The sequence below is a fragment of the Pseudophryne corroboree genome, chromosome 2 (assembly GCF_028390025.1).
Source record: "Pseudophryne corroboree isolate aPseCor3 chromosome 2, aPseCor3.hap2, whole genome shotgun sequence".
Lineage (NCBI taxonomy): Eukaryota > Metazoa > Chordata > Amphibia > Anura > Myobatrachidae > Pseudophryne > Pseudophryne corroboree.
Genome location: NC_086445.1, coordinates 414,259,027 through 414,281,878, shown reverse-complemented (window position 1 = coordinate 414,281,878; position 22,852 = coordinate 414,259,027). Strand labels below are relative to the sequence as shown.

Below are 22,852 nucleotides of genomic sequence, written 5' to 3'. Positions count from 1 at the left end.
CACGGCTTGACACCTGTTGTCCGCATTTCTGGTGAAATACCTCCACACCGAAGAGCTGATTTTTTTGGTATTTTCACCTGGCATGTCAACGGCCATATTCCTCCCACGGACAACAGGTGTCTCCCCGGGTGCCTGACTTAAACAAACCACCTCACCATCAGAATCCTCCTGGTCAATTTCCTCCCCAGCGCCAGCAACACCCATATCCTCCTCATCCTGGTGTACTTCAACACTGACATCTTCAATCTGACTATCAGGAACTGGACTGCGGGTGCTCCTTCCAGCACTTGCAGGGGGCATGCAAATAGTGGAAGGCGCATGCTCTTCACGTCCAGTGTTGGGAAGGTCAGGCATCGCAAACGACACAATTGGACTCTCCTTGTGGATTTGGGATTTCAAAGAACGCACAGTTCTTTGCGGTGCTTTTGCCAGCTTGAGTCTTTTCAGTTTTCTAGCGAGAGGCTGAGTGCTTCCATCCTCATGTGAAGCTGAACCACTAGCCATGAACATAGGCCAGGGCCTCAGCCGTTCCTTGCCACTCCGTGTGGTAAATGGCATATTGGCAAGTTTACGCTTCTCCTCCGACAATTTTATTTTAGGTTTTGGAGTCCTTTTTTTTCTGATATTTGGTGTTTTGGATTTGACATGCTCTGTACTATGACATTGGGCATCGGCCTTGGCAGACGACGTTGCTGGCATTTCATCGTCTCGGCCATGACTAGTGGCAGCAGCTTCAGCACGAGGTGGAAGTGGATCTTGATCTTTCCCTAATTTTGGAACCTCAACTTTTTTGTTCTCCATATTTTATAGGCAGAACTAAAAGGCACCTCAGGTAAACAATGGAGATGGATGGATTGGATACTAGTATACAATTATGGACGGACTGCCACGGTTAGGTGGTATAAAAAAACCACGGTTAGGTGGTATATATTATAATAATAATACAATTATGGATGGACGGACTGCCTGCCGACTGCCGACACAGAGGTAGCCACAGCCGTGAACTACCGCACTGTACACTGGTTGATAAAGAGATAGTAGTATACTCGTAACAACTAGTATGACACTATGACGACGGTATAAAGAATGAAAAAAAAACCACGGTTAGGTGGTATATATTATAATAATAATACAATTATGGATGGACGGACTGCCTGCAGACTGCCGACACAGAGGTAGCCACAGCCATGAACTACCGCACTGTACACTGGTTGATAAAGAGATAGTAGTATACTCGTAACAACTAGTATGACACTATGACGACGGTATAAAGAAAGAAAAAAAAATACCACAGTTAGGTGGTATATATTATAATAATAATACAATTATGGATGGACGGACTGCCTGCCGACTGCCGACACAGAGGTAGCCACAGCCGTGAACTACCGCACTGTACACTGGTTGATAAAGAGATAGTAGTATACTCGTAACAACTAGTATGACACTATGACGACGGTATAAAGAATGAAAAAAAAACCACGGTTAGGTGGTATATATTATAATAATAATACAATTATGGATGGACGGACTGCCTGCCGACTGCCGACACAGAGGTAGCCACAGCCGTGAACTACCGCACTGTACACTGGTTGATAAAGAGATAGTAGTATACTCGTAACAACTAGTATGACACTATGACGACGGTATAAAGAAAGAAAAAAAAATACCACAGTTAGGTGGTATATATTATAATAATAATACAATTATGGATGGACGGACTGCCTGCCGACTGCCGACACAGAGGTAGCCACAGCCGTGAACTACCGCACTGTACACTGGTTGATAAAGAGATAGTAGTATACTCGTAACAACTAGTATGACACTATGACGACGGTATAAAGAAAGAAAAAAAAATACCACAGTTAGGTGGTATATATTATAATAATAATACAATTATGGATGGACGGACTGCCTGCCGACTGCCGACACAGAGGTAGCCACAGCCGTGAACTACCGCACTGTACACTGGTTGATAAAGAGATAGTAGTATACTCGTAACAACTAGTATGACACTATGACGACGGTATAAAGAATGAAAAAAAAACCACGGTTAGGTGGTATATATTATAATAATAATACAATTATGGATGGACGGACTGCCTGCCGACTGCCGACACAGAGGTAGCCACAGCCGTGAACTACCGCACTGTACACTGGTTGATAAAGAGATAGTAGTATACTCGTAACAACTAGTATGACACTATGACGGTATAAAGAATGAAAAAAAAACCACGGTTAGGTGGTATATATTATAATAATAATACAATTATGGATGGACGGACTGCCTGCCGACTGCCGACACAGAGGTAGCCACAGCCGTGAACTACCGCACTGTACACTGGTTGATAAAGAGATAGTAGTATACTCGTAACAACTAGTATGACACTATGACGACGGTATAAAGAAAGAAAAAAAAATACCACGGTTAGGTGGTATATATTGTAATACAATTATGGATGGACGGACTGCCTGCCGAGTTCCGACTGCCGACACAGAGGTAGCCACAGCCGTGAACTACCGCACTGTACTGTGTCTGCTGCTAATATAGACTGGTTGATAAAGAGATAGTATACAATACATACAACAATATACTACTATACTGGTGGTCAGGCACTGGTCACCACTAGTCACACTGGCAGTGGCACTCCTGCAGCAAAAGTGTGCACTGTTTAATTTTAAATTAATATAATATTATGTACTCCTGGGGGCTCCTGCTATAACAACCTGCAGTGCTCCCCAGTCTCCCCCACAATTATTATAAGCTTTGCCTTTTATACATTGATGTGCAGCACACTGGGCTGAGCTGAGTGCACACAGACTGAGTCACACTGTGTGACTGGCTGCTGCTGTGTATCGTTTTTTTTCAGGCAGAGAACGGATATAGCAGAGAACGGATATATTATATTAAAATAAATAAAAGTTAACTAACAACAACTGCACTGGTCACTGTGGTAAACTCTGTCTGACTCTGCACAATCTCTCTCTCTCTTCTAATCTAATTTCTAATGGAGAGGACGCCAGCCACGTCCTCTCCCTATCAATCTCAATGCACGTGTGAAAATGGCGGTGACGCGCGGCTCCTTATATAGAATCCGAGTCTCGCGAGAATCCGACAGCGTCATGATGACGTTCGGGCGCGCTCGGGTTAACCGAGCAAGGCGGGAGGATCCGAGTCTGCTCGGACCCGTAAAAAAAACATGAAGTTCGTGCGGGTTCGGTTTCAGAGAAACCGAACCCGCTCATCTCTATGAAACTGCACTATTCATGATTTTCAAACCACATATAAATCTGCCAAACACATGTGATTTTGTAAAATTGTAAGTAAATATTCCCCTCAGCCAGATTCTTGTCTCACATCCAGCTACTTCAGAGAGGTTCGTATACTCACACATTTATATTATAGTATGCATTGCATCTGTTTTCATCCACACTTTTGTAGATTCTTTGACAGTCTGAAGATATTTAAAAAAAAGTTAAAAAAGGAAAATAAAAATAGTCTTACAGTCCCTTTGAAATAAAAATGGCAGTTTAAAAAAAAACCAAAATGTAGAAATGGAACAATATTAATTCCAACACCACATGCAGAAAAAGAAAAATGAGTGAGCCAGAATTGATGGTTTCGGTGTTACAGTATCACATGTAGTACTGGAACACACACCGGAGATGAAAACTGGAATATGTTCTATTAAATATCTGTATAGTTGTAAGACTTTCTAGTTCAGTACTCTTGGTCTCAGACATTAGTATCCACTAATCCATTCTCCACCCTTACATCATAAATATGAGCACCAGTTGGAACTTCAAATAAATTTGATACCATAACAAAGGTCTCATATGCACACAGCATTTCATTTTACATACTGTATGATGAACAAGTATGGACCTGACTTCTGCAGAACTCCAACACTTCAGCACACCAGTTACAATTACCAGTCTGACATACTGTAGTTACTTTATCTGTATTTAGATGGATAGGGGTTTTAGGGTTAGCAATGGGCCTGTTTCTGATTTGTATGATATGCTGATTTTTTTGCAAATGGCCGATGTTTTGCTACTGAGCATGAGCGACTATTCTCAGAAACCCTTACTGTACACTCACAAACTGCATTTGCAAATTCTCACTCATGTGCGTACTTAGGGGGTGATTCAGACCTGATCGCACGCAGGCGTTTTTTTTGCAGTGCTGCGATCAGGTAGTTGCCGCCTACAGGGGGAGGGGGTTAAACATTTTGCAGGGGTGCGATCGCTTGTGCAGAGAGCTGCACAAACAAACGTTTGTGCAGTCTCTGCACAGCTCAGGGCTTACTCAGTCGCTTCGATGATCTGGCCAGGAGCTGACGTCAGGAACCCTACCTCCAAACGGCTGGGCACGCCTGTATTTTTCCAGACACTCCCAAGAAACGGTCAGTTTGCACCCACAAACGGCCTCTACCTGTCAATGTTCTTGCGATCGGCGGTGCGATCGCTTTCTCCATAGATTCCATCGGTGTCCAGTGATCCCCGTCGCCAGTGGCCGACGTGCCAGCGCATTGCAGTGCATACGCATGCGCAGTTCAGACCCGATCGCACTGCTGCAAAAAAGTCTGAATGACCTCCTTAATCTCAAGTAAATGAGACTAAGTGGTAACCAAAATAAAACACAAAAAGAGGCTGTGTTGTGGGCATGCTATAGGAGTGTCATTGGTGTGATTGTGCAAGCAGTTGTGTTCTCTCTCACAGTACTGCTGCTGTAAAGGCCATATTTGTTGTGAATTACAGAATTCTATCTGGTTGACCTAGGACTTATGCGAGCCACCGATGTTTGCTGATGTTGTACATTAGTGAGCACAGTCCATCCGGCAGATCTCCACGCTCACGTTCATACATCCAGAGACTGCTTATACATACGGAGACAGGATGTAGTTGTGTGATGGCCATATTACCGGCAACTACATCCTGCACCCCCCTAATCCTGACAGTCGCCATGCTGACTAGTAGGGACTATTCCCACTCGTGGGTGTCCACGACAACCATCGCCAGCGAGCCTGCAAGGGGACTCGTTGCACTCGCCCCCTCCCCCACTGGCATTCCGCTGCTGGGATCCCGGCATCGTGATAATGATCACCGGGATCCCGGTCGCCGGTAACCCATACCCAACCCATGGATGCTGCTTAAAATAATATTTGCATAATTTAGCACTTTAGCTGCATAAGCGGGTGCATTTGCTGCAGCATTTGTGCTGGTCAGAATCAAGCCCAATGTTTCCTCTGCTTCTATGGATCCCCCTATGCAGCTGGCCTCACAGCAGGATTAGCAACCTGATAAGCAGCAAAAGCTGAAAAAGATAATGTTTATCTGTTTTTTTGCCGCCCGACTGAAAAGTGCTCCTTAGCTTCTGTAAGATATGCAGTATGCTAAATTACAGTCCTGCCCATATCTTATAGACTAGAAGAGGAAAAGAATAAGTTGTATGGACTACACAAAGACCTAAATAACTTCCGATTTTGGCTAGAAGATGCCGAGAAAATTGCTAGTACACCAGCGGAACAAGGAAATGAGATTCAACTGAATGAATTACTGGAAAAAGTAAAGGTAATATTTGTTATGGTATTTTTATGTTTTGACTTCTTTTGTTAAATGTTTTGTTGTATTTTATGAGAATTCTGTATATTACACATAAATGCATTCATCATTTTAGATAGTAAGCAGTTATTCTCAAACTAACCTAACAAAGATGTTTTCTTTTGGTTCTAACAAAATGTAAAAAAATAACAGACAAAAAGGAGGCGCCGGGGATCATTTAGTAAGAAGCACTGTGCAACACTGACTATTTATGGCTCTTTAAATTTAATGCTGAAATAATAAATGCAAAACCAGACATGCTTCACATTCAATGTTATTATTACTTTTGAAAAAACTGCTGAAAATCAGGTTAAAAAAAATGCAGATTGATGCAGCTTGTTTCTTTTGCATAATCTCATGTGTAGCTATATAAAGAGCATTTCAACCATAGGCCTGATTCAGAGCTGCAGTGCTGATGTTTGTAGCTTTAAGTGGTTTTATGTACAGCATAAGGATCAGAGTCACAAAAATTTGACTACCAGTAGTGGTGGCAGTGAGGATTTGGAGGCAGAGTGGTTGATAGGCAGTGAGCGTTTTTGGGAAGTAAGGGGGGAGGCAAGTAAAACACAGGTGTGTTGTGACCATTTCTGGGATGTGTCACAGCCAGCAACTGAATCTTTGTACCACTTCTGACAGAGATTATGAGCAACCATAGGGTTGCGATTCATGATTGTCCTATGGTGCCTCTTTGTAGGCTAGTAGCTAATTATAGATGCCATCAGTGGGTGTATTTTTAGAAATCCCTGCAGTTGCAACATCAGCATATTTTCAACGAACCACAGATGAACCACTGTGTACAGAATCGCAGTTACGGTGGAATTTGCATGCATCTCTGAATCAGGCCCTACAGTATATTAGGTGGAAATGGAGCACAAAAGGTAGATCAATTATGTGCCTGCATACCTGCCTTATTACTTACCTCCCAACATTTACCCACACAAAATCAGGATTAAAAAAACTTAGACTAGATTTACGAATTGTTGGTTTATTATGATACATTCAGTGCCTTGCTAAAGTATTCACCCCCCTTGGCTTTTTACCTATTTTGTTACATTACAACCTGTAATTTTAATTTTTGTTTAATCTGAATTTTATATGATAGATCTGCACAAAAAAAGTCTAAATTGGTGAAGTGAAATGAGAAAAATGTATTTAATTTTTTTTTTTATAAATAAAAATTAGAAAATTGGCATGTGCATATGTATATAGCCCCTTTGCTATGAAGCCCCTCTAAAGTTCTGGTGCAACCAACTACCTTCAGAAGTCACATAATTAGGGAAATTAAGTCCACCTGTGTGCAATCTAAGTGTTACATGATCTGTCAGTATAAACACACCTTTTCTGAAAGGCCCCAGAGGCTGCAACACCACTAAGCGAGAGGCATCACACCATGAAGACCAAGGAGCTCTCCAAACAAGTCAGGGACAAAGTTGTTGAGAAGAACAAGTCAGGGTTGGGTTATAAAAAAAATATCCAAATCTTTGATGATACCCTGGAGTACCATCAAATCCATCATCTTCAAATGGAACAAACATGGTACCACAACAAACCTGCCAAGAGAGGGCCAGCCATCAAAGCTCAAAGACCGGGCAAGGAGGGCATTAATCAGAGAGGCAGCACAGAGAACAAAGGTAACCCTGAAGGAGCTGCAGAGTTCCACAGCAGAGACTGGTGTATCTGCGCATGTGACCACAATAAGCCGTACACTCCATAGAGCTGGGCTTTATGGAAGAGTGGCCAGAAAAAAGCCATTACTTAGTATTAAAAATAAGAAGGCACGTTTTGAGTTTGCCAAAAGGCATGTGGACGACTCCCCAAATGTATGGAGGAAGATGCTCTGGTCAGATGAGACTAAAATTTAACTTTTCGGCCACCAAGGAAAATGCTATGTCTGGTGCAAACCCAACACATCCCATCACCCCAAGAACACTATCCCCACAGTGAAACATGGTGGTGGCAGCATCATGCTGTGGGGATGTTTTTCAGCAGCAGGGACTGGTAAACTGTTTCGAGTCGAGGGAAAGATGGATGATGCTGAATATGGGGATATTCTTGAGCAAAACCTGTTTCAGTCTGCCTGTGATTTGAAACTGAGATGGAGGTTCACCTTCCAGCAGGACAATGACCCAAAGCATACTGCTAAAGCAACACTCGAGTCGTTTAAAGGGAAACATTTAAATGTGTTGGAATAGCCTAGTCAAAGCCCAGATCTCAATCCATTTGAGAATCTGTGGTCAGACTCGAAGATTGCTGTTCACAAGCGGAAACTATCCAACATGAAGGAGTTGGAGCAGTTTTGCCTTGAGGAATGGGCAAAAATCCCAGTGGCAAGATATGGCAAGCTCATAGAGACTTATCCAAAGTGACTTGCAGCTGTAATTGCTGCAAAAGGTGCCTCTGCAAAGCTGAAGTTTTCTGTTTTTTTTTTGGCCTATTTGTTGTTTGCTTCACAATAAAATAAAAAACATCTTCAAAGTTGTAGCCATGTTCTGTGAATGAAATGATGCAGACCTTCAAACAACCCATTTTAATTTTAATTCCAGATTGTGAGGCCACAAATGACAAACAATTTGGAAGCTGCTCAATCATACCTGGAGATAATTATATATCAGGTGCTGGAAGGGGGAGGGGTCACAGACAAACAAACAAAGAGGAAGGGGGGTGCAAATTCCCACCCCCAAATTCCCTTCCGCACACTGAAAATTACCTGTAACCATCCCTGAATCTATCTGGTAATAAAATTCAGAGAATTCGTCACAAATGTTTGCAAACACATGTTTAGCTGCTGGCCACTTCACGGCTTCTCTGATACAGCAGTCCTAACTACTTGATAGCAGTGCCCACATTGGGCCATGTAATTTGTCACAGTATGCCTCATAATAAGGCCACAAATGAAAAATGCAAAGAGGGGTGAATACTTTAGCAAGGCACTTTAGCTTTGACAGATGGATTAAAAATGGCATCTGTAATAAATAATGAACAATCCTGCTTTAGCATTTATTGCAGTTGCTGCTTTAAATCCATTGATCAAAGCTGCTAAACATCATCAGTGTTGATTAACTGGTGGTTAGTAAATCTACCCCCATGTCTCACACAGGGCCATCTTACTGTATAGGAACAATGGGCACCACAATTCTAGGGGCCTTCATGCAGGTGCGGGTAGTGGACACACAATCGGAGTGGCAATGCAACATTCTCTACCTGCCTCCCAGCCAGGATGGCTGGAGCAATTCACCAATGAGAGAGCTGATAGCCATTTACTGTACTTAAGTATGTGTAGATACAGTGCAAGAGGGGCAAGTTATGATTTTTATAATTGGTTCCCATGAATGGGTGTGTAGGGTTCTCATTGCTTTGCCATGGGCCTACTATGCTGTTCAGATGATCCTGGTATCACTCACAACCATACCTAATCTACACAACATGCCTATATTCCATTTATTCTCCCCCCCACTTCCACTTCCCCATAAACTTCACCTTTAGAGGCCCATGAATTTCACTAGTTGAAAAGTATGTTATCACTGTAACACATAGTGGCTAATGCAGAACTGAGTACAAGCCAGTTTTGCAGATGTACTTGTATCTTGTCAAACTAAACCAAACCAAAAAAGTACACTGATGGGCAAAACTATGTTGCACTGCAGCAGCGGGCAGATGTAACATGTGCAGAGAGATTTAGATTTGAGTGGGTTATTTTGTTTCTGTGCAGGGTAAATATTGGCTACTTAATTTTTACACTGCAATTTAGATTTCAGTTTGAACACACCCATCTACCTCACCTGCAGTGCAACATGGTTTTTGCCCAGGAGCTTGCTTTGCTGGTTTGCTAACAAACCTGAATAAGGCCCTTAGTATGCATATACCGGTGAAACAGTTGCATCTCCGCTTACAGCTGAAAAGGGCATAAGTTGGAGACAGTAGGATGTCTGATTGTAACCAGCGCTGCAAGTATGTGGGTACGCTCGGGTATGGAGTACCCATAAGAATTTTGCTGTGGGTACGCAGTACCACCTGCCACACAGTTTGCCATTACCACAATTATAATGTGCCACAAAGCAACAAGACCATGGTGCTTGGCAGCATGACGGCTCCTCCCACTTTGTCAGGGTTACTGGGAGTGCGACAGTGGCTGTATTTTCCTGTTATAATGGAGGCATTACTATATATTGTTATTAAATTGGGGGCATTACTATATATTTCTATTATACTGGAGGCATTACTATATATTTCTATTATACTGGAGGTATCACTATATAGTTCTATTATACTGGAGGCATTACTATATATTTCTATTATACTGGAGGTATCACTATATAGTTCTATTATACTGGAGGCATTACTATATATTTCTATTATACTGGAGGCATTACTATATATTTCTATTATACTGGAGGTATCACTATATATTTCTATTATACTGGAGGCATTACTATACAGTATATGTTTAGCCTTGCCTTCAAATTTAAAAAAGGGGCTGTCATTAAGCCACTCCCACTAGCAGCATGTGGCCACGCCTCCTCACAACACATGCCCATGCCCATTTTTCTGCACTCAGTACCACTAAGAAAATATTTCTACTGCACCCCTGATTGTAGCCTATATTCAGTGAGGGCATGTCGACAATATTACAAGCTATTCAGAGTTGTGCTATGCACCTAATTATGGAGGAGATCCTCCAAAGCTTGGAGAGAGATAAAGTATATGGTAAAATGGCATATTTAATGAGTCATATTCTAGTTATCATTTGTTGCTAATCTTAAATGATGATCCAACCAATCAGCTCCTGTCATTTGTCAAACACATGACAGTTAGGAGCTGATTGGGTAAAGCACCATTTAAGGTTAGTAATAAGTGATAACAAGAATAGTACTCATTAATAAATATATATGTATAACTTTGTAGCGCTCAATAAGCCTTAGGTTGTACTAGGGTATATGATGTATTACAATATATAATTTATAATAAATGGATGAATGGGGTGTGTTATGTATAAAACAAATCCTTTATTAACTCGTATATCATTGGTAAAAAATGCAAAGGTATCCGAACTGTCATGCACTTGAGGTGCTGTGTGACAGATGATATGGTGCAAGTTCTGGTGGAATATCAACAATAGCATTCTCCCGATCAGGGAGTGGGATCTATAATTGCCCATCTCAATCGGGGACAAGTCCTGTATTGCTGTGAACCAGCTAGGCAGAAAAAGTCAGTTTTTTATAGAGAAAAGTCAATCAGATGAACAGTTTGCGGCATCCCGCTGACTGACTGTTAGTACTGGTGCTATGCCGGCTTGCCGTAATTGCGGTGTTGCCCCGGGGTTTAGGATACAGGCGTGCATGTGGAGGGTAAGGAGGATTGGGAGCATCGGACTACAGATGACGCCTGTCAATTTACAGACACGGCGCCGGGAGCTGCAATGCTGCGGGAGGCAATCTAGGTCTGCAGCAAAAAAGAGATGTATATACAATCATCTCTTTTTTTATTGTTTTCATATGAGATTGACAGGTTTAGGGACCAATCACTCCAAATTATCAACCATAGGAGACGTGCACCAGGCACGGACCAATGGCATTAATTGACAGGCAACCAATCACGGAAGGTCACTCCCTATGAATGAGTGGGGAGAATCAGTTTGAAAACTATACAGCAATCCCCAGAAAAAGACCCCAAGAGGGTCGAAATGCATTGGAGACACAGACATTCTGATACTGGAACCATCATTCAGCTGATGTGAACAAAGTAAGTACCGGTACGAGCCGAATGCGAGTCACGTGACACCCCATACCCAGAAGCAGAGAGCCGTGACTGAAGAGAGGATACGGACGGAGAGAAGAAGGTAAGCCGGTGGGGTACAGAGCAAACAGTGGAGGAGGGGGGAGGAGAGGTATATCCCGAGTCTCTGTTCCCGGCACATGGTCCATGGTGACAGCCCTTAACAGGCTTACACCAGCGGACCTCTGCCGCAGACCTAGATTGCTTCCCACAGCGTCACAGCTCCCGGCGCCATGTCTGTAAATTGACAGGCGCTAGGGGACTGGCGCCGCACCGGGTGATCTGTGGTCCGGAGCTCCCAATCCTCCTTACCCTTCACACGCACGCCTGTATGCTAAACCCCGGGGCAACACCGCAATCACCGCAAGCCGGCATAGCACCAGTACTAACAGTCAGTCAGCGGGATGCCGCAAACTGTTCATCTGATTGACTTTTCTCTATAAACAACTGACTTTTTCTGCCTAGCTGGTTCAGAGCAATACAGGACTTGTCCTCAATTGAGACAGACAATTATAGATCCCCTCCCTGATTGAGAGATTGCTATTGTTGATATTCCACCTGAACTGGCACCATATCATCTGTCACACAGCACCTCAAGTGCATGACAGGTCAGATACCTTTGCATTTTTTTACCAATGATATACAAGTTAATAAAGGATTTGTTTTATACATAACATGCCCCATTCATCCATTTATTATAAATTATATATTATAAATTATATATTGTAATACATCATGTGCTAGGCTCTCCATTCCCTCAGTTTTATTGTCTGCATTTATTGTCTCTGCATTGTTTGTCCCTGTTTTATGTAGGTTGTGTTTCACAAGTCTCCACTGCTTCCGAGCACTTTGGAGCCTTACAGTTCTAATAATAATAATAATAATTAACAAAAAAAATGTGGTTATCATACAGTTGATTTTACCATTCATATTATGCTTACATTAACAGTGTAGTACCCTTAATTCCATTGGCAAAGTTAGGATAGTTTATAACACAAAAGGTATTTTAATACACCAATCAAGGTGAGGAATTATTACGCTATTGTCATCTATCTTACTATTTGTATAGTTGTTATATTAGATCAAATGTTTAGCTAGCTGATACCTAATAGTGCATACACACTAAGCGATATTGTAAACAATATCACTCTTTTTTACCCTCCTGAGCAATATTGTTTACATTAATGACCCCCACTATCGGCTGTACATGCATCTCAATCTCACAATATCGTCAGAAGCTGCATGACTTCATTTATGATATTGCATAGTGTGTATTGGTGGTCCGGGAGCAGAGGAGGAACTCTATGCGATATTGCTCATGGAGCATATCGTATAGTGTGTATCCACCTTAAGGCAGCTGAACTGATAGACCTATGTGTGCCAAGAAATACACAAGGCATCCAGTATATTTAATAAATGCTTCCATATTTTTACAGTTGAGAGTAGAAGAGCTTCTACCACGCAAGGAATTCCTGAAAGAATTAAATGAAAGCGGAAGTACAGCGATAGGAAGTGTCACAATTGCACCAGAAGAAAAGCGAAAAATTGAAAGTGGCCTCAAAGAGGCTAATCAGCGCTGGATAAAGGTTAGTAGGCCAACTTTATTGTGTAAGTAACTTAATGGTATCTTGTAGGAAGCAATGACCTGTCTCTTGGTAGTGCTGTATGTGATATGGATAGTGGGCCTGATTCATGTTTGTAAGTAAAGCAAAAAAGCAAGCTACTGGGCAAAACCATGTTGAACTGCAGGTGAGGTTGATGTAACATGTGCAGAGAGATTTAGATGTGGGTAGGGTATGTTCACACGTAAATCTCAAATGTAGTGTGAAAATAAAGCTACTGTATCTAACATTTGTGGGTTACATGCAAAGCAGCCAGTATTACCCTGCACAGAAAAAATATAAATGTATTTGCTCCCCTATTATGGCAACATAGTTTGTTCCGGAAAGTTATGTGCTTTTTTCGCTTTACTTACAAACATAAATCAAGCCCTGTATTTTGATATGAGGCTGGGAATGAAAGTAAATGGGAAGTCATAGACCAGATGTAATATGTAGGTTTTGAGTTGCCAGCAAGATAGTTGACTTTGCCTTTAAACTAATTGCCATTTTAAGTCTATAGACTTACCAGGATCGCACTGGCACCTGCAAATTGCAGGCTATTACATTTGGCCCTTAGAGTTGAAAGGAGCACTCTCAATCAACGGAAGTTATATTTGATGTGAGACTTTTATCAAATTTATATGAGCAGTGTAGTGTTTAACAAGTTTGATATCAAACAACATTCATGCGTTTACGTAGTTTTGTCTTCAGCCATTAAAAAATGTCATGTGACATTGAATGCCACTATTACTTATTGTGGCATTCCCTCACTTCCTTTCCCACTGTAATTTCGTTTCTCCTCTCTGAGCATTAGAGTCTTCATCATTTTTACCCTTTTCCAAGCGTAAGTCTTTGGTACCCTGAAATGAGACCATTAAAAAAACAACTCAGAGCGGCAATGTATCATGTGGCTTAAGAAATCTCCATTAACTGTGAATTGAATTCAATTTCCTTAAACTGATTGTTGTTTTAAAAATGTGAAACTACAACTTGTAGGTTATTCTTGGTAAACATGTATTTTTCACTTGCTGTAGGTAATTCAATCACTGTAACAGTCTTATTTATCTTTTATTTCTCTTTAAAAAATTAATCAGAATGGCTTCTTGTCTGAACTGGCAATTCTCTAATGTCAGCTCCTAAGGTTTATCTTTCTGACTAATGGAGGTACTGTAATTACTTTGCAAAGTCTAGAACAAGCCTTGGCTAACAACTTTTTAAACTAAATAATGTATATTGGTGGCTTGGAAAAGCTAGGCTATCTACAAATATAATCCAAAAACAAGAGAAAATAATGGTTTATTTCAGTGTTTAACAAACTTGATCCTCAATGCATGATTTAATATAATGATCATTTAGTACATATTTTAACAATTATGCAAGCAGTGACTATCATCTCATGATGGAAGTCTATGTAATATACCACAAATCAGCATAAAAGCACTTCAGAATACATAGTATACCGTAAAAAATATTCCTTTTAGCACATTTTGATTTAAAGTGGTGGTCTTCCATTGTATGGCACATTAGGTATCCATGAAATGTGTTATGTTATATAGGGGTTGATGTGTCATGCATTGAAAAGAAAGGAGAAGTGGAGCAGTGGATACATTTCCCATATAATTTTATAGAATGTACATGATAAATGCCAAGTCAAAACTGATTGCTATGGGCAACTTTTCCACTGTCCACTTCTGCACTGTTATCACTGTTTGATGGTTACATCAACCCCTAAATCACTAAGTACTATAATACAAGGAGCTAACAGTAATACCCTGTGTGTATGCCCATTTTTTTAAAGCAGCAATCATTTACAAGGCAAAACCAGGTTGGTTTTGCAACTCTGCACTGGTTTCACAGATGTACCAGAGCAGAGCTGCAGAGGGAGCGGGTCCTGTCACCGCAAGTATGAAAGGGGAGAATCCAACATGAGATAAGGGTTGTGCACTCACCTGTTATCTGCAGTGGGGTTGCGAGTCGCAACTTGTCACTGATCGATCCCTGTATCTGGACTCTGGGATAGGGTTGGCGATTGGTGGATTAACCATCAATGGTACCATTGGTGGTTAACCTTGATGGTTAAAACCATCCACAAGTGAACCATAGATAGTTTCACTTATGAGTTTCACCTATGAGTAATACTAATTTTATATATTAAAAATCAGAGTCTGGGGTGCGGCGTCGTGGGTGTGCCAAGAGGCAGATATAAGCTCCGTATCCTCTCATCAAGTAAAAAAAAAATAACCATCATGGGGCTCTGTACCATCAATGTCAGAATACTGTTTGTTCTCTGTCATTGATGCCAAAACCATCTATCATTGGAGGTTAACCATCGATAAATTGTAACTATTGTTGGTCAATAGCCAATCAACCCTACTCTAGGGGAGCTCCGTCAGAGAAAGGGACAGGGGCAATTTGCAACCTTATCACTGCTTAACCTGGACTATCTGCTTAATTTTGGCTCTGGAAACCCTAAAGTTGATCCAGGGGCAATGGAGGAGGTGAATTCTAGCGCCAAGAGTCAGTTCTACTACTGATTTGGGGATTAATTTATACAGTGTTAGGGTTCCTCTTGTTTTATTGCCTATTTTAATCTGTATTGATATATTTCAGTTGCTGTGCCAACCAATCTGGGACTGGGTGTTTATGTTATTTCTATTAAATATAATTCTGTTTATTTGTATATATAGTAATCACACGTGCCCTCATGTCTTAGTATATTTCAAAGAGGGAAGTACATCAATCAGACTGTGGGTGTTGAGTTCTGTCTGCTCCCAGGAGCACTGTGTTTGTAAGATCTGATACAGGGGTTTTGGTGATTAACCAGTGATTGCTTAAGCTTCCATTTAATGTGATTTTAGTGTATTGTTTGTAGTTTATTTCTTCTTTAAGATATATAAAGATACTATTGCATTTTCCCTGTTGTCGTATCTGTAAAATCCTGGAACCTAAGCTACCCCATCCCGGTTTTACCTAACTATTTTTGGAGTTCACGGTACGCACTCAAAAAAAAATGTTACAGTACATAAATGTAGACAAGCACTAGGAGGGTAATTCAGAGTTGAACGCAGCAGCAAATTTGTTAGCAGTTGAGCAAAACCATGTGCACTGCAGGGGGGCAGATATAACATGTGCAGAGAGAGTTAGATTTGGGTGGGGTATGTTTAAACTGATATCTAAATTGCAGTGTAAAAATAAAGCAGCCAATATTTACCCTGCACAGAAACAAAATAACCCACCCAAATCTAACTCTCTGTGCAAATGTTATGTCTGCCACACCTGCAGTGCACATAGGGGGTAATTCCAAGTTGATCGCGGCAGGATTTTTGATAGCAATTGGGCAAAACCATGTGCACTGCAGGGGAGGCAGATATAACATGTGCAGAAAGAGTTAGATTTGGGTGGGTTATTTTTTTTTCTGTGCAGAGTAAATACTGGCTGCTTTATTTTTACACTGCAAATTAGATTGCAGATTGAACACACCACACCCAAATCTAACTCTCTCTGCACATGTCATATCTGCCTCCCCTGCAGTGCACATGGTTTTTCTCAATTGCTAACAAAAATCCTGCTGCGATCAACTTGGAATTACCCCCATGGTTTTGCCCAACTGCTAACAAATTTGCTGCTGCGATCAACTCTGAATTACCCCCTTGGTCTACTGCATTTGACCATATGGTAAATTCCTCCATAAATGCTTAAAAAGAGATGAACTTTACTCTTAGATTCGATTTGTAGAACAGTAAATTGCTTTTGCTTTAATGTGACTGATTGAGCTTGCACATAGCTGTTCTGCATTTGACTTGAAATCTGGAGAACTGTACAGGAAAAATCCAGTTTTCTGTAGCAATCTACAGTACATCATGTATCCTCTAAACTGAAGATGTAGAACAGAACACATAAATACGGTTTTATGCCAATGAGTCAGCTAAAAGTAATCTACTTGGAAGAAATTAAAAAATACAAGCAAATAAAAAAGTGAGATAAAAAAAGTCTTCTTTTCATTGGGCTCACAGCTGCAACCTGATTACCCCCGACAGCATCGCTTCCGTCACTTCTTCAGGGGGGAGGGGGGTATTTCACAGCTGCTGTAAACCATTTAATAGTCTCTAATTAAAACTAATTATTCTTCCTAAAATGATATTTGCAAGTACAAAAGGTATTTTAATTTTCAATGTGAATAGCGTGAAGCAGTAAATTACAAAAGACAAGTTTTTGTACGGCAGATTACAGAATTGTGCTAGTTTTCATTTGAATGTGACAGGGAAGGGAATGCCTTTTGAGTCTTGACCTTGCAAGTGGCATACTTAGAAATACCTCCTGCTATGGCTGCGTTTTTAGTCTAGGAGATTGGTGGTATAAAAAAATTCTAGGTCTTGTTTTTATTTCAACATATTGTTTTGTAGTTGCTAAATAGACAGACAGGCAGTGAACGTGCCAAATGAAGACATTGTTTTGCTTTGTATTAGGTGGAAATGTCGCTGCCCTCTGTGAATGAGTATTAGTATTAAAATCTAACTTAGAAAAACAAAAATAAAAATAAGATATATATATATTAAAAGCACAGTAAGGTTTAATTTTAGGCTCAGTTAGTCTGTCTGGTGTTTCAATGGCAAGTGTACAGTGTGACACAACTGTAGCTATAGATTCAGTTTTTGTCATATACCACCTGCAAAGGCGCATAGCAGACCTATAATGGCTTTTTTACCTTTTATGTGCTGTAAATGGATTGATAGATTAGACCCGGGGCTGTGAACCATGGAATAAGAGGTTTGCTGGAAAGGGTTTATTACTCTTTAATGTTATTCTTGGTCTTGTGTCAGCCAAGAAGGATGAGCTAGATTATCAGAAAGTAAGCTGGGTGCCAGAACAAGCATTCCCTTCATTTATCCCCCTTAGCCTTCAAGACATCAACGCCATGCATCATAAAAGTTATGATAAGTGTTAGATGGAAGAATCACACAACAGCACTATTTACTGTCTCTTCAGCCAATCTTGTGTAATATTTCCCTTAAGAAAATACAGTGAGACAATTGTATTAAGATATCAATTACCTGGGGTACACAGGATATGAAAGGGTTATTTTGTTTTTAAAATGATATACTTTTAGCTTTAGGTTAGCGTTCTCAAAAAATAGCAATATTCAAAATAAGGTTATATTAAAGGAACTGGAAACGTCTGTCTAACACAGATTTATAGAGCCATAAGAAGACAGGTCTACATGTAGCTCCAATTGACCTTTTCTATTTCAAATATCCAATTTGTAAAAAGAGATGTATAATAATTATAATACAAGGCGCTTAATTTAATGCTCAAAGAAATTACAAAGTAATTTGGGAGCAAAACAATGAAACCTTTCAGAGATATATATTGTAAAAAGGATTAGCTTTAGTGTTGGACTGGCCCACAGGGGTACAGGGGAAACCCCCGGTGGCCCCACTGCCTGGGGGGAGAGTGGGACGCGGCCCACCTCATCCTACCTCATCCTCATCCACTGGTGATCAGGATCCAAACTATGCACTCAAATTATACAATCTACATAGGTTACATTATTCTGCACAGGGATATGGTATATTTTCTGTGCATTGCTGTTATTAATCTGGTATATTTTCATGCATGCACTAGCAGTATTTACTATAGATAGTATATACTGTATATTTCTAAAAGGAACCCAGACCATGCACTCTCTGGAAGCAGCCCACACCCATAAGCATAGGCCCCCAGCACTGCATTCCCCCGGTTGGAGCTTTATGCCCCAGTCCGACACTGCTTACCCTGATGGAAATTTGTAGAAACATATGATAAATAGGAGCTAAGTACGGCTATACTTATATAATTTTCTCATACTCATTTGAAACTTGAAATCATACCAACAGACCTTTGGGCTGCCCCTCATAATTGTGTTATCATGACCTTGCCCTCCTCTGTACTAAGCCATGATTACCAGCATTGTGAAGCAGGATGAGGGGCCATGATGATGTGATTCAATGTGCAATGTGTCATCAGCATCAGCTGCCTTTTGGCGCCAGGTGGTGTGCGGCTCCAGGAGACTTATCCACTCTTCCAAGTATGCCATCCAATTTTTGTTAGCCTATCTGTGTGCAAATGAGTTTGAATCTATGTAAGATGGGCTCCCATGCAGCAGCCATGGCTTTTCCTAACAGTGACTTCTATTGTCCTTCATCTGTGACTTTGTACATGTGTAATGATATATATCACGCCCAATCTCCTTTCTAAAGTGATCTATGTTAATGTACATATCACACCCATAATAATCAGGTTTAGCTGCTTAAAGGATTGGGCACCCTCGCTACCCTGGGTGTAGTGAGCTGAAATGATTATACCATGCCATCAGCAGAAACAGAACTGGTGTGGAAGGGGGTGAAAAGAATTGAATAAAACCCAAAATGTAAAGATAAATACAGTGGGGGGAATTAAAATTTTTGAAAAGTCGGTTGGGTGTCTGTTTTTTCCTGTCTATTAGATAGGAAAAAACAGACACCCAACTGACTATTCAAACAATTGGATTCCCCCAAATATGTTACTTCTCTCAGAGCATCTCAGGTATCCAGATGATAGGTCAACAAGCAAATGCTCGACATGCATATGGTCAACATAGTCAAAATTACAACAGGTTCAAATGGTTCACATGACAATGGTCAACACAGCATATGGTTGACATGAGTTTTGGGGATTTTTTTTTCTATTTTACTACTTTTTTATAGTTTACCATCCACGTGGACTACAATTCAGAATGGAAACCTGTGCCGAGCAAGGAGGAGTGGATGTGGTGCACAGGCTGGAAGGGAAATTTGGCACTAAAAAAAACCCATCAAAAACTCATGTCGACCTTTTCCATTTCTGTGTCAACCTGTCAATATTTTGACCATGTCAACCTTGCATGTCGACCACTTGGTGTCAAAGACACTTGGTGTCAAAGACCTTCTGACTTTGATCCATAACTGCAACTCAGTCCCTCCAGGTCTCACATAAGGCATACAGACAACCAGTAAGTTGGGACACATCTATATTTACCACATAATGTGAAAGGGAAGCTGATAGAGGGGATATTACTATATCATTCAGGACAGGGTGCCCACAGACTAATAGAACTAAGCATTATGCCAGTGTCCGGTCACTGGCAACTTTAGTAGAAGAGCTGCCACAAAAAGAGGATGGATCTGAAAAGATCCCTCTTCTTTAGGCAATCTCTCAAAAATTGCCAGCTAATGCCAACTGAAGATGGCATTATTTTATGCATTCAAACTCTGGTGGATAAAAAAGAAATCAGTTTTTCAGTGTTTAATACATTTTTTAAAGCATTGCCTTTCCCATAGAGGATATTGTAGCAATAGTGTTCTGCCCAGAGTCAGACTGCCCATCTGGCACTTCTGGCAAATGCCAGAAGGGCCGATGTACTGATGGATTGGTCTGGCGTAAAAGCCACACAGCACAGGAGATACAGGGGCTAGCCGAATAGCTTCCCGTTCCAGCACTCTGCTTGGCTACTAAGCATAATACAGAAAGACTGGGGCTAACTCTCCTGAAAAGATACAGAGCAAACATGTTGACTTACAGTATACAAACCATTTTGCATCTAGGACATGAAGCACAGTGCACAAACATTACAAGCAATTACAGTACATGCAAACAATATTTTCTGCACATATTTAGCAGTTAGTCCTCGTGAATGTCTTAATATATAGGCATTATGGTAAGTCTGACATCTGTGCTATATATGCATATTTCCCAGTGCACCCTCTGTTATTTAGCAATTTTTATCTGGTGAGTTTTCATCGATTTTTAAGCTCGACATACAGCTGGCAATTTATACTTTGGACATTGGAAAACTGGCATCATGACTTAAGGTGACATGTTTTTAAGTCATGGCTTTCTGATGACTTTCTGTCTATTTAGCCTCTATTACACATGACAATTAGCAACTCACTACCTACTAGTAACACAAATTTATAGGACACCAGATTATGGTTTTTATCCAAAACAGTGCTTACATAAAGTATGCTATAACAAGCTCTATAGACCACTAATAGACAGTATAATTAATATTGTACTTTGGCAGAGACGTCACTGCTGGGATGCGGAGGGTGCTGAACACACCCCAGTAACACCAAAATGCCTCCTCCTCCACATTGACATGGAGCTGTGTTCTGCACTGTGACATTATCTGCAACTGCCATCTCCTGTCACTGAGGATGAGACCCTCTCTGAGGGCAGCCCCAACATCTTCAGGAATACCTCTCAAAGTGATGAAAATGGAGGTCATACTCCTTTTTGGAAGCACACGCCTTAGGCGTGTGCAGGGTGCCCTACTGTGCACACTGGGTGTCAGCAGACCAAGTGATGCCTCTGACTTTGGTATTGTTGTAATATTTAAATCATACTTAATACAAGACCATTTGCTTTCTGCACATTTATTTTAAGAATACTGCATCTGGTAATCTGTCTTGGTATGAATCGATCCATACGGCTTGTTGGATGTATGAAATAACCAGTTTTCATCAACTTTTAGCATTTTCAAATGTAAATGGAGTGTATAAGAATCTTTTAAATAATTTAAGGCAAAAATAGAGGTCATCCCAGGACTGCAAATTAGCATCAATGTTGTGATGGCTTTCCCACCAGTTTAAAAAAAACTAAATCAAAATGACAGTAGTATTAATTCATATATTAATTTCTTGTTTTTATATTATTTATTGGCTCAACATTTTCACATTTCTAAATGCATTTCTATAGATAACATTCATTCTTGTTAATAATGTTAACAGCACAGCTAGAAAAGATCAAAAACATTTTCATTAGTTTTGTGGCATTTGATTATGCATTAAGTGGTATTTTTACGGAGAGTAAAATATTGTGCATAATTGCTTTCACTGTGGGTGTGGGACATTAGCTCAACATGAAAAGTTTGTGTAAATATCAATACTAGGATGAAAGCCAAGTGAATAAATACACAGGCTGCATTGCTTGTGCTCAGTGCATGTTTTATAGGCTGAAAGGATTTTGGCTCAGAATCTGAAATTTGTACTAAAGTCTTTCAAATAACTGGTTGTAGTGTGAGAGATTCAGTGTAAGAATGGAAAATGTACTAATTTGCCCAATTTACTTGTTTCATAACCTGGGAACTCTGATTTCTCCAGTTATACATTGTATCTCGCCAAAAAGTCCTCACTGTGTATGGTGGCAGAGTTGGGTCTTTTTAGTAATCAAACAGAAATCACAATTCATTGTGATATGTCCCAGTAGTTTATTCTATGGCTGATGGGGTGTAATAGGGTATGCTGGCGGCCGGGCTCCCGATGACCAGCATACCGGTGCCGGAATTCCGACCGCCGGCATACCAACAGCTGGGCGAGCGCAAATGAGCTACGCGCGCCATGCTATCTATTCTCCCTCCAGGGGGGTCGTGGACCCCTAAGAGGTAGAAAAGATGTCGGTATGCCAGCGGTCGGGATTCCGGCACCAGTATGCTGGTCGTCGGGAGCCCGGCCGTTGGCAAACAGAAGACCACCCGGCTGATGCACCATACAGTCATTAATGCACAAAACAGAACAAATTACCAATGACATCATAAGAATAGCAATGGAAGTCACTGGGACATCTGACAGGCTAATTGTGATTTCTATTAGTTTGCTGTGTAGATATAGTAGGATACAGTCAATAGGTTGACAATGACAATGTTGACATTCATAATGTCACCACCACAGTATCAACACTCAAGGGCATAGCTACCATAGGTGCAGGTACAGGGGCCAACCTTCCCTGTCAAAGGCACATATGTTATATACATTTTTCACAATTGCGTGGTACATAGGGGCCTTTAAATACTTTTGTCTTGGGACCTGCAATACGTATATGTAGGT

At 40.8% G+C, this 22,852-nt stretch overlaps 1 protein-coding gene across 12 annotated transcripts in view; it reads left to right on the top strand.

Moving 5' to 3' along the window:
• The window catches only part of DMD (dystrophin), a 3,641,189-nt gene that overhangs the window by 2,166,600 nt on the left and 1,451,737 nt on the right, over positions 1 to 22,852 (top strand). For all 12 annotated transcript variants that reach the window (XR_010221499.1, XM_063953479.1, XM_063953476.1 and 9 more), the window contains 2 exons: positions 5,424 to 5,571; positions 12,810 to 12,959. Coding sequence is in view for 11 of the 12 variants with exons in the window: in XM_063953479.1 (XP_063809549.1) it covers positions 5,424 to 5,571; positions 12,810 to 12,959 (298 nt within the window). In the remaining variant the exon portion in view is untranslated. The remainder of the gene's footprint in view (positions 1 to 5,423; positions 5,572 to 12,809; positions 12,960 to 22,852) is intronic.